Source organism: Ostrea edulis, chromosome 6 (genome assembly GCF_947568905.1).
Source record: "Ostrea edulis chromosome 6, xbOstEdul1.1, whole genome shotgun sequence".
NCBI lineage: Eukaryota > Metazoa > Mollusca > Bivalvia > Ostreida > Ostreidae > Ostrea > Ostrea edulis.
In genome coordinates, this window is record NC_079169.1 from 26,005,475 (window position 1) to 26,017,782 (window position 12,308).

General features: G+C 35.8%; 1 protein-coding gene across 7 annotated transcripts in view; it reads right to left on the reverse strand.

Annotated features, from left to right (window-relative positions):
* LOC125683301 (kinesin-like protein KIF27) overlaps window positions 1-12,308 on the reverse strand; it is a 40,387-nt gene that overhangs the window by 5,802 nt on the left and 22,277 nt on the right. For all 7 annotated transcript variants that reach the window (XM_056142184.1, XM_048924324.2, XM_048924322.2 and 4 more), the window contains 12 exons: window positions 8,907-9,029; window positions 8,374-8,561; window positions 8,000-8,127; window positions 6,734-6,893; window positions 5,991-6,087; window positions 5,775-5,878; window positions 5,550-5,657; window positions 5,176-5,275; window positions 4,151-4,293; window positions 3,510-3,606; window positions 1,472-1,576; window positions 774-988 (listed from right to left, as the gene is read on the reverse strand). In XM_056142184.1, the coding sequence (XP_055998159.1) occupies window positions 774-988; window positions 1,472-1,576; window positions 3,510-3,606; window positions 4,151-4,293; window positions 5,176-5,275; window positions 5,550-5,657; window positions 5,775-5,878; window positions 5,991-6,087; window positions 6,734-6,893; window positions 8,000-8,127; window positions 8,374-8,561; window positions 8,907-9,029 (1,568 nt within the window). The remainder of the gene's footprint in view (window positions 1-773; window positions 989-1,471; window positions 1,577-3,509; window positions 3,607-4,150; window positions 4,294-5,175; window positions 5,276-5,549; window positions 5,658-5,774; window positions 5,879-5,990; window positions 6,088-6,733; window positions 6,894-7,999; window positions 8,128-8,373; window positions 8,562-8,906; window positions 9,030-12,308) is intronic.

Here is a 12,308-nt window from a genome sequence, read left to right on the forward strand (position 1 = left end):
TCCAGGAAACCCATCTATAATAGCTATCATAAATCAACTGAATAAATCTGCTTAGGAATAAGACTAAGGTTCAGATGCCAAAGACCTAAAATTAACAGCACAAGGAATCAAATTGCAGAACAGTAAGCATGGAAGACATCTTTCTGTTTTTGCTTTGCAATCAGAGGCTAAATATTTTCTTGTTTGAAGGCCATAAAATTTGATGGAATTTGTGACAGAGCTCAGCAAAAGAGATCGAATGACCTAAGTTTTGATTTGCACTATGTTTGTTTTGATTTCTCCTCCTGGGGCTTGGTATGAGGGCATGGAAATCTTTAATTTCACCAATACACATTTTATACACTACAGTTGCAAAAAAGATATAACAAACTCAAAAAAGATAAAATATGGCCTTAAGGAGACCAGCCCCAGTACAGGCACCTCTGAAGTCTCTCTTTTCCTGATAGTATGTGTACTTAATGCCTGTATTTACATTGCCTTTTTCTAGATATACATGTACTCCTACTTCATATCTTCTCTAAATATGAGGTACATATCATAGACTGCCCTCCATTCCCATCCCAATATCCGCCTCTACCAAGGAGGCAGCGGCCTCTTATAAACCTACATAATTACTATATCTTCTTTCGACTATGGAGGCAATCTTTAAGACTTTCCTCTTTTCTCATGTGACATTATAAATGAATTGTTCAATTTTCCTGAGGATATAAAGCACCAGAATTCCACCCCTCTAATTTTGTGGAGACAAATTCCTTGCTCTTTTGAGTATTTACCGTCTCTCCTCCTGAGGAGACAGAAGCCTGCCATCTTGCAGTTTTTCCTCAAGGACTCCTCTCTTCTTCTGCAGAGTGTCCCTGTTTCCTTGTAAGAGACCCAGTTCCTCCTTAATCCTTTGCTGGTCCTCGAATGGTGTATTAGTTAGTTCTCTGCTCTTCTCGTCAATCATCCTGTCCACTGTATCCAACTTGGAGGATACAGTCAAAATGTTCTGTGCAAAAACAATTTTGATTAAAAGATTAAATCCATCGAATGTGTCATCATCAGATCCTGAGGGTTTTCTCTCCATTAAACTGCATTCAACCCAGGTTGATTGCAGTTTAACGGAGAGAAAACCTGTGGGTTCCAATGATGCGAATGTGCAAGATTTGCTCATCTTTCCTTATTAATAAACAAGAAAAAGAAATATGATGCCCATGGGCCCGAACAGTCACCTGAATATTACACAATGAAAACCTTAATGTCCCAAGGGCCAGAGGCTATGAAATTCACAATAGCCCTAAAAATGCTAGACACTAAATTTGGTGAGAAAAGGTCATTTAGATCTTTGAGAAGTTGAAAATGTTCCAAAAGAAGCAGAATATGACAGACACAGATAGCTATAGGTCACCTGATTAAAAAAGGTCACTTAACAAAACAACAAGAACTGGATAAAATGATAATTTTATGGTGGAGGAGTAGCTCGATTGGTTACCTTGTTGATAACTTGACTAGACCGTAGTCTCTTCATTTCCAGTTCACTCTTCTCATTCAGTATTCCTTCCTTCTTGTGGACAATTTCCTCTCTCTTTTTCAGCATCTACAACAGATTATCATAAATAGCTTGTTTCTTTCATGATTAACATTTTGGAGAGATAATCAAGCATGTCATGAATGATGAGTTTAAACTCCATACCAATGTCGGCTCAATAAAATGGGAAATATGTTTTAACCATTGCCAGTACTGCTATTTCAATGACTTTAATATGGGATATTGGAACTATACAATTTTGGAACTTTCAGAAATAAAAAAAGAAGTTACGAAATTTTGCATCACTTGGACAACTCTTGTATACAAATTAGTTAAAGACGATTCATTTCTGATAAAGCAATATCTGCCTGAATGAAGATGTTCTAATCGAATATCATAGTACCAAATTTAAAAACAAAAGTAATTAAATCAGATATCTGATGTTTGGTAGTGGAAGGCAGCACCTAAAAATTCAAGTAACATTTATTTCCATTACCGTATGTGGATATTTATTCAGTTTGTTAGATTTTTTTCCAGTCATTATAACAACTGACTGCTGTACAATGATATAATAAATTCTTACATTTTATGCATCCATCTCTTGGCACGTAGCAACAGATGGGGGTGTCTGAACGCCATTTCTTTTCTTGACATGTGACGAACTTATCCAGTTATCATCACATAAAAAGCTGGTTACTTTTACATGATCGATTTATTACCCGCTGGTCACTTTAAGTGGTGAATGATAGTGGAAATGCAGTGTTGAACTGATGAATTGAACTACCTAGTCTTATGTAATGAAGGATAACCTCCCCTCTCTGCAATATCGGGGTTTGGACAGAACTCCTTTTCTTGCTAACCAAAAATTTTCAGACAAATATGAAGGCAATTTTTTTTCTATATTTGCCCCCCCCCACCTCTACTTTTAAAAATGATGCTAAGCACCTGAACACACTATATCTGATAGTTATGTGTGCTTGTTTAATGAAAGTTGCAAAAGTTAATGCAGAAAACAAAATCTTGTTGGGCATACTAAATATCAAAACTGTGACGGAATCATGGACAAAATAATGGTTCTGAAATATGTACTTTGTATTCTACAAGTATTTCATTCACACTACCATTACATGTCAATTAAGCAAATATAAAATCAAACTAGAAATCTGACAAGTCAGAAAGGGTCCCGCAATTGTGTCTGACAGATGGATGGCATGACAGATGAAAATCTTCTCAAGGGGAACTTTAGTTATCGTGTGCCATAGAAAGTGCTGATGGATAGACAGAAAGAAATCTGAAAATTGAAAGGGGTTTTCCTCTGCCTAATTGAGGTATTACATGTAAGTACAAAATCTATGAAAATCTTCTCATGTAATCTCAAGACAAGTTATTCCATACCATAAAAAGTACTAATAGGCCAAAAAATTAATAGTTTATCAGGTAAAAAATTTCAAATTTTGATAAGGCATGCTAATATCTTATTAATATTAAAACATCATAGGTCCCATAACTCCGTAACAACCAAGCTGATAAATAAAAAAAATCAAAAGGGTTCTTCCTCTTCCTAATCCGAGCATTATCTTCGAATTCTATTTAAAGTTTTTAAAGTGTGTCATATGTCATATAGAGTGCTATATCTTATTAATATTGAAAAATTCTAAGTCCCATAACAATGAAGCCAATAAATCTGAATCGAAAGAGGTCTTCCTCTGCCTAATTCAAGTATTATTTACAAAATTATGAAAACTTAAATTTTTGAGTGCCATTTTAAGTGCTGATGGACAGAGTGATTACTAAGGGCACTTGCCATATGGTGGGGCCCTAATTTAACTAAATGCAAGGTAACCTCACTTTTTTACTTGCATACACCTACCAGAAGTACCTTAATCCAACAAGTGTTGAATACTCCTGTAGTTTATCCAGGCTTTATATACCAAATGTATGAGATAAATAACAGTTGATTACAGTTACTTTTTCGTAACCCCTCAGTGCCCCGCCCCATTACCTCCGCCAGCTCCTCCACCTGTCTCCGCTGTTCCACCACCTTCTCCACTTCACAGTCAAGCCACTTCTTCTGTTCCTCTATCTTCTCTATGTCATCACTAACAAAGAGTATGCAATAGTTATTGTCAACTTCAAAAGAAGCTGCTAGTTTAATACCTGGAATACTGTAAAATCATTGATTTTTATGGGGGTTAATTTTCATTGTTTTATGGTTGGACATACTTATAAATCTATATCCTCCTCAAAAAACAGTGGCACTTTCCCCAAAAAATCTTACAATAACTAAAAAGGGGTTTCATTCCCACAAAATGTCTACATACTGACTTTTCTGTACTCTATACTCTGTGTCAGCCTGCACATTCTGGGGTATCATTAAGCAGCCCTACATACTGACTTTTCTGTAATCTATACTCTGTGTCAGTCTGCACATTCTGGGGTATCATTAAGCAGCCCTACATACTGACTTTTCTGTACTCTACATTCTGTGTCAGTCTGCACATTCTGGGGTATGATTAAACAGCCCTACATACTGACTTTTCTGTACTCTACATTCTGTGTCAGCCTGCACATTCTGGGGTATCATTAAGCAGCCCTACATACTGACTTTTCTGTACTCTAGATTCTGTGTACCAGCAGACTTACAATTGTATGGGGGGCAGTGATCCGGTTCTCAATTTACGCTGGGCGGCTGCTATCTCCTCGTTCTTCTTCTTTAACAACTTCTGCTGTTGTTCATTCTTCTTCTGAAGATCCTTCACCTTTTGAGCTTCCTTCAGCATCTCTTTCTGCAAATCAACACACAAAATGTGAAAAAAGTATGTAATATAATCAAAGTCTTAAAATTTAATCATGTGACATCCCCATTTCATATCCAAATGAAGTTTTAAAAGTTGTTATCTATTTCCTTAGATGAAAATTCTAGCCTCTAATATGGCTTCACCTTGATCTCTGAATGTCATACTTTAACCTTGAACTTACTAGTATAATAATGTCTGCATGGTTATGTATCCTTGTGATTCTTACATATAGTCTTATATTCCTACATATAACTTCAAACATCTGATCTGCCCCTCTATGACTCAATGGTTATGGTTTGAACAAACTTTAATTTACTGTATACTACATGTTGAAGCTTGCATATTGAACCCTTTATTTCATTGCTCTGTCTTGGTCCTGAGGGTCATGATTTGAACAAACTCTATTCTATACTGCATGAGGATTCTTGCTTAACAGTTTAAAATTTTATTTTACTCTTGTGGTAATTATTGAGACTTTTTCCAGAATTTCCCCATGTATTATTACTACATAAAACTTAAACTCCCTTTGTGGCACCAGGAGTCACAATTTGAAGAAACTTGACTCTTCAATTTTGCTTTTGGATCTTGAATATATTTTTATTTGAGTCCACTCAATTCCAAAAATCATCTCCCTTGGAAAGGGCAAGTCCAACTTCATCTAAAAAAAATCTGAGTCCCATATTCGTAAGGATGCTTAAGTTTGTTGCACTGGGTAAAAAGTCGAAAAAGTGAATACTAGTAATTTATCCAGGAATGACATTTAGACACACAGATAGACATAATGAAAACGAGCTTATAGCTAATGTGAGCTAAAAAAATAATTCAGTACTGTGTACAGTGTGATGTAATAGCAGTAGACATTTTGCTGACCTCTAATCTCCCTTTCTTGTCAGATTCATCCTTCAGTCGTTTCTGCAGCTGATCCTGTTGTTGTCTCATTCTGTCCACCTGAATCTCCAAATCTGAAATTCTAAAATAGAACAATCACATCAGTTTTGTACAAGAACAGTTAATAAATAGACTATAATAAAAAAAATTCTCTTTGCTTGTGCCAATCCCCATTCCATTAGATCCACCACATAAAAATCTCTACAAGTGTATACAGTGCAAATATTTTTCTGTAAAAACTGTGATGTCATAACAATTTGGTACACTTTAGCCTATGAATGGATGGACAGATGGATGAGAAAATTTACTTAATGACTGATGAGTAAAGTGGGGGCACAAATATCAATTTGTCTCACTTTTTGCTGTTCTGTGCTGAGAAGTTAGCAATTTTTTCCGTTTCTTTTTGCTTCCTGTGAATGGCAGACATTTTTGCTTTTGCCAATTCAATCTTCTTTTTGTATTCTCTGAAAATTTTTTAATGAGATCTTGTATCAACCATGTGTGCAATTTCTGATTCATGGGATGATACAAATAAATCTGGAAACCAGTGTTACAGAAACTTCTCAATGATTCCCACTTACTGCTGCAGTTTCTGTTTCTCAATCTTCTCTTGGTGTTTGTTCGACTCCAGGTCTGTTAGCACTTTCTGGGTCTCATCCAGCTCTGATCGAGCCTTCCCTTTCTCCTACAAATGTGAAACTAACATTACATTGCATCGACATGTGGTATAAGTCTATTTCACACATTAAATAGACAAACTCTCTATCCTTCCTGCAGTAATACCACAAACAGCTTACCCTCTCCAGATGTTTGATCTTCTCTGCGTACTGTTTATTGAGAGTTTCAGCATCTTTTCCTGATTTTACAAGCTCTCTAATGAGCTGCTCCTTCATTCTGAATACAAAGATACCAGTCATCAGTATCTGCATTATGAATATTTACAATCCTCTGTATTCTCCCCATTAAACAACAAGATTTCTGTTTTATTCCACAATAAAACTGAGAATATTCATGTCCCTGTCTTCTGCCAGAGAAAATGGGGACTTAACACTGCACAGACAGAGCTTTTCATGTTATAGAACCAGCCCAAACCAGTACTGAGCAGGCTGTTACTATTCTGTCGATTTTACAGTATCAAAACATTTCATTGAGAACCTTTGAGTATACAGTAAACATTCAATGATTTGTTTAGATCCATTTTACAAATAACAAATTGTGCAGACAATTTATCACAAAGTACCATTTGTGTTATATTCAATGTCTGCACACCGTTCTGTGTAATTAGCATAATTAATGTAAAAAAAATATTCATTTAATGATTTACGTGTATCAAGACGAAATTGACATTCATTTAGTATCTAACAGTTCAATCGAAGGTTCAGCAAGAGTTTTTTGACATAAATGTTTCTACATGTACAAATGAAAATAATTCACATGGCAATAAGTATATATGTTCATGTATGACCCATATAAAGGCTGTTTTAACAATCAGATGTCAGTGTAGTCATTAGAATCGGAGATCAGTGCAGCCATTACACACCTGATGTTGATGGAGAGGTCCCTCATTTTCTGGTGGTCCTCAGACATCTTAATCTGGGTCTCCTTGATCTTCCTCTGTGTGTTAATACTCTTCCTCAGTCGATCTTCCACTGTCTCATACAGCTGATCACCCGCCGAGGAAGACACACTGCCTCTAATGGCTGTCAATGTATTCAAACTCATTAACATCACACAAAACAACTGTCACATTAAAGGTTAATGGCTGTCAATGTATTCACACTCATTAACATCACACAAAACAACTGTCACATTAAAGGTTGATGTACATGGACAATTGTAAGTGGTCTCATTTTCAGAATCTGTGTGTAACAATTTTATTCACCGACATCTACCAAATCTTAGATGCAAAGGCGAACAGGCACCCACAGTTGATTACGCTTCGTTCCTCTCTCCATCACCCGTGGGTCCATTCATTCCTACTCGCTCGTTCTCATCAATAAATATTTTAAAATATTGTCCAATCAAAGTAAACGTTATAGTAACGGAAGTCTTCTCTTTTTAAAGGTAGCATTAACTTAACTTTGCTATCACAACAATTGTATACCGAAATTGGGCTAAAAATGTCTTGTTGATTGGATAAATTCGCTCAGGGTGTACTATGAGTGCCCAATCAAATTGCCTCGTTAATTATTCATGAAAACGAGCGAGTAGGAATGAATGGACCCATGGGTAATGGAGAGAGGAACAAAGTGTAATCAACCGTAGGATTCCGACGATGCAGGTACTTGTAAGAATTCAATAAAGCATGACTCCTCTTCATAATCTGAGTTTACTAACCTGGTTTACTGATGCTGATGGTTGAGATATTTATCTGAGTGTACTCGCCTGGTTTACTAATGGGTGTGATATTTATCTGAGTGTACTCACCTGGTTTACTGATGGTTGAGATATTTATCTGAGTGTACTCGCCTGGTTTACTAATGGGTGTGATATTTATCTGAATGTACTCGCCTGGTTTACTAATGGGTGTGATATTTATCTGAGTGTACTCACCTGGTTTACTGATGGTTGGGATATTTATCCGAGTGTACTCACCTGGTTTACTGATGGTTGGGATATTTATCCGAGTGTACTCGTCTGGTTTACTAATGGGTGTGATATTTATCTGAGTGTACTTGCCTGGTTTACTGATGGTTGGGATATTTATCCGAGTGTACTCGTCTGGTTTACTAATGGGTGTGATATTTATCTGAGTGTACTCACCTGGTTTACTGATGGTTTGGGATATCCATATGAATGTACTGACCTGGTTTGCTGATGCTGATGGTTGGGACATTCATCTGATCTCTATTGTTCTCCTTGTTGTCCTCTGCCTTTCCTGGGCCTTTCTTCACTTTGTATGTTCCCTTTCTTGTAAACTTACTTCCATCTCCACTGGAAAAGTCAAAACATTTTTACAATGAATAACACACCATTACAGTTTTGCTCTTTTGTCAGGAAGCTCATTCCAAAGTCTAAATGAAAGAACATTTTATAATATACATAGTACAATTCACTATTTTTATGCCTCAAAACTTTGTCATATAAAAATCTATAGCTTACTACATATATATAAGAAATGTTGCAACAGAAATACTTTGGAAGTGTTTTTTCAATGTCTGTGCCACACGAGATACTCACAGACTGCTGCCAATGGCAGCATTTTCCTCCTCGTCATCAAACGTCTGATGCACGACCTCATCGCTGTCCTCGAGGCGACTCACTAACAACTGACTCCGAGCTCGGAAACTCTTCATCACTCGCTCCAGCGTGAACAAAGCAGGACTGGTCTTAATGTTTCTGGAGGGTGGTCGAAGTCCTGGGTAAGCCTGTAAATTACATGTATAAAACGGGGTATCAGCAAATAGTTCATCATTACTTTATATACAGTTAAATAGGACTATGAGCAACATAATGAACTACAGCTTATAACACCTCATAAAGAGAAAAACTATGAAAATTGTGAATCACTCCTTGGAAATGATGAATGAAGCCGAATATGGCATCTACATCTTTGTCTCTTCGCTGTAACCACATTTCCTGTATGTGAACACACTTTTTTCTTTGTTTTGGCAAGCATATAAAATTACCTTACCACAATGAACTACAATAAGTGCTGTTCATATATTTCATAATGTGTGGATAGGTGAAAATTAAGATCTAAACATTCTTACATCTGGTCTCCTAGACAACTGGACAGGAACAGACTTGGGTCTCTGTCCGCCTGTCATTCCGGCCGGAGCGCTGGACGTCACAGCTTCCTCATCTAGTATACTGCTCTCGCTAAACAGATCATCCTGAAAGCATTGTGTATCCTACATACAGAATATATGTACATGTTGACATACAATGTACGGCATCCCCTATGTTACTGGGGAGCCTGCGAGAATATGTGGTAGTCATTGTCTAAATGAAACTACTGGTGAAAAAGAAACATATGTTTGTAAAATCAGTGATAAAGCATATAGTGGCAGAAGCACAATTTCCTAAATTCATGAAAATGTAATTCTAAATTTGCAAATTATATACAGGCGATGAAATTTTCCCAACTCCAACATATTTGTTATGAGTCCTTTCCCTTCTAGCCATTACACTCTTCTCTATTTCATCACAATTTTTAACATGTCTTTTACTTGCATATTATTATCAAACAGCGTTACAGTTAAAAGTACAATACATACGTCTATAGTGTTCTTGTATGTTTAAACCATGACATGTTAGCAAACCAAAAATGTGTGAATTTTTGTGAAAATTAAAAAAACCACACCCAATCCCGTGCTCCATTGTCATATTCTCTGCTAATACACGTGGACTTTACAACATAATACAATATTCTTTGCTAGTACACATGGACTTTACTGTATCCTGGGTAAAACTGAATTTATTTATGATCAATCCGATGCTTGATGTGTAGGATAATGGTGATATACTGATATTATATGATAAAGCAGTAAAACTTGCTAAGAAGGAGCTGACTTAGAAAATGTATGTCATTAGAAATTCTACCGCCACTTCTGCCATACAGAAAAGAACTAAAAGATATCCTCATTCGTAGAGAAACAAAAAATTTATTCTAGACCCTTGGTATTTATAGTATAAATTCCCTGTTTATACCAATGCATTTACACAGGACATGATCTAAGGTGGTTAATCAGTGTTATCATTTCTCTTACACATGTGATAGATATCTATAATAAGCATATACATGCATCATAATCATTGTCAGCCTGCTTTAGATTTTCATGTTGAATCAACACCATGTTGATTTCAGCAGGAGGGTCTTGCATTGGGATCCTTACGAGCAAGATTTACTGAACTTTTTATACAATAAGCAGTATATTGAATACCTTTAGGGAGGTTGTGATTTACTGAACTTTATATACACATACATGCCAACTTTCCCGATTTAGGCGGGATCTTCCCGATTTTACCCTCCGGTCCCGCTTTCCCGATCGGGAAAGCAAAATTACCCTAAAATCCCGATTTGAAATTTTTTCCGACCAAAATTTCCGATTTCACGATTGAAAACGAGTTTGAAAGCGGGATAATCGTGAAATCTCGTGACCAGAATTGGAAATCCCGCGTCATTTCTGAACTGGCCAATCAGAAATCGGGACAATAGTCAACCATTGCTGTTTACCTTTGTCGCATGGTGTCGGGTTGGTCTGCCTGTGTCAGGGTGTTTATTGGCCAATACGAAGCATGTTTTAATAGTAATTAATCGGGAAGACGGATTTCAAATTGACCTATCCTTTACACAAACGTGAATGACAACGATGCTAGTGTCACCACCAAACAAACGGACATTCCGCCTCTTGCTGACAGCATCCAAAATTTGCAATAAGGTACGTCAAGTATATATTTTTTCCAACTATAATAATATAGGCTATCCAAATCTATCCGTCTATAGCGATGTATTATATAGTCTATATAGTGTAGTATTCATTAAATATACTTTGTGATGCGTAATTCGCACAAGTCTGTACTGAATTTTTTATTTAGCAAGTAGCCTTAATTTACAAGTAAAACGGAATATTTTGATGTGTTTTTTTTTTTCCTGGTAATTATTTCTGATGTCATGGGTGCAAAGGTTTTGTTCGCAAACTTCATAGCAGGGCAGATCACTCCTTTTTTGGTTGCAATGCAGATTATTCCACCAGTCTCTGCAAGCCCATGTTTACAGACAAGTAAGATCGCCTTTGCAGTCGTACCTAAATGCATGTGCTTTAATTTAAATTTTGATATATAGACCAGCCAATGTTTATTGTATGGTGTAAAAGGATGCAACCTTAAATATTATTTGATATTATGTATGTGACTTGTTGGAGAAGATTTTTTGCTGAATAGATGATTTTAATAAAATATTAATGTATATCTTTCAAAGTTTTATTTTATATAGTTAATGGTCAAACACATTTGATGTTGTTTTAATATATGATACATTAACAATGATTTGATTGACATTTTATTTGAAAGGACAAATATTTATTTTCATGCTAAAATGTCATGAATTTTGAGCTTTGAAAAAAGGTCGTCGCGCGCAAAATCCCCCATGGGGATTTTTAAAAGTTGGCATGTATGTATACAATAAGCAGTATATTGAATACCTTTAGGGAGGTTGTGATTTACTGAACTTTATATACAATAAGCAATATATTGAATACCTTTAGGGAGGTTGTGATTTACTGAACTTTATATACAATAAGCAGTATAATACTGAATAACTTTAGGGAGGTGTGATTTACTGAACTTTATATACAATAAGCAGTATATTGAATACCTTTAGCGAGGTTGTGATTTACTGAACTTTATATACAATAAGCAGTATATTGAATACCTTTAGGGAGGTTGTGATTTACTGAACTTTATATACAATAAGCAGTATATTGAATACCTTTAGGGAGGTTGTGATTTACTGAACTTTATATACAATAAGCAGTATATTGAATACCTTTAGCGAGGTTGTGATTTACTGAACTTTATATACAATAAGCAGTATATTGAATACCTTTAGGGAGGTTGTGATTTACTGAACTTTATATACAATAAGCAGTATAATACTGAATAACTTTAGGGAGGTTGTGATTTACTGAACTTTATATACAATAAGCAGTATATTGAATACCTTTAGGGAGGTTGTGATTTACTGAACTTTATATACAATAAGCAGTATACTGAATATCTTTAGGGAGGCATGATTTGTGTGATGAAATATCATTCAAAAACCAATTTATATTTATCAAAAGGAAACATGTTATTTGACAAATAATAAGATGTTACAAGAATGGTCAATGAATTTATTGAGTGTTACCCTATGGGAACTAGACATTCCTTTGGTCCTTGCTAGGATTGTATTCTAGAATACGATGTACAACATATTCCAAGAGCTCCTAGTTTATCAAACTTCCCAATTTATCACCAAAACCTAACTAGGGCTGGGACGATCCATCAGTGCACCGGGATATTTCATCTCATGATATACAGATCGATATGTGTATCAAAATATTGATACGATACCCTCTTTTCTCTCAAGTTTTGTTTGAATGGAATAATTCTAGCTATGAAAATAAAAGTGA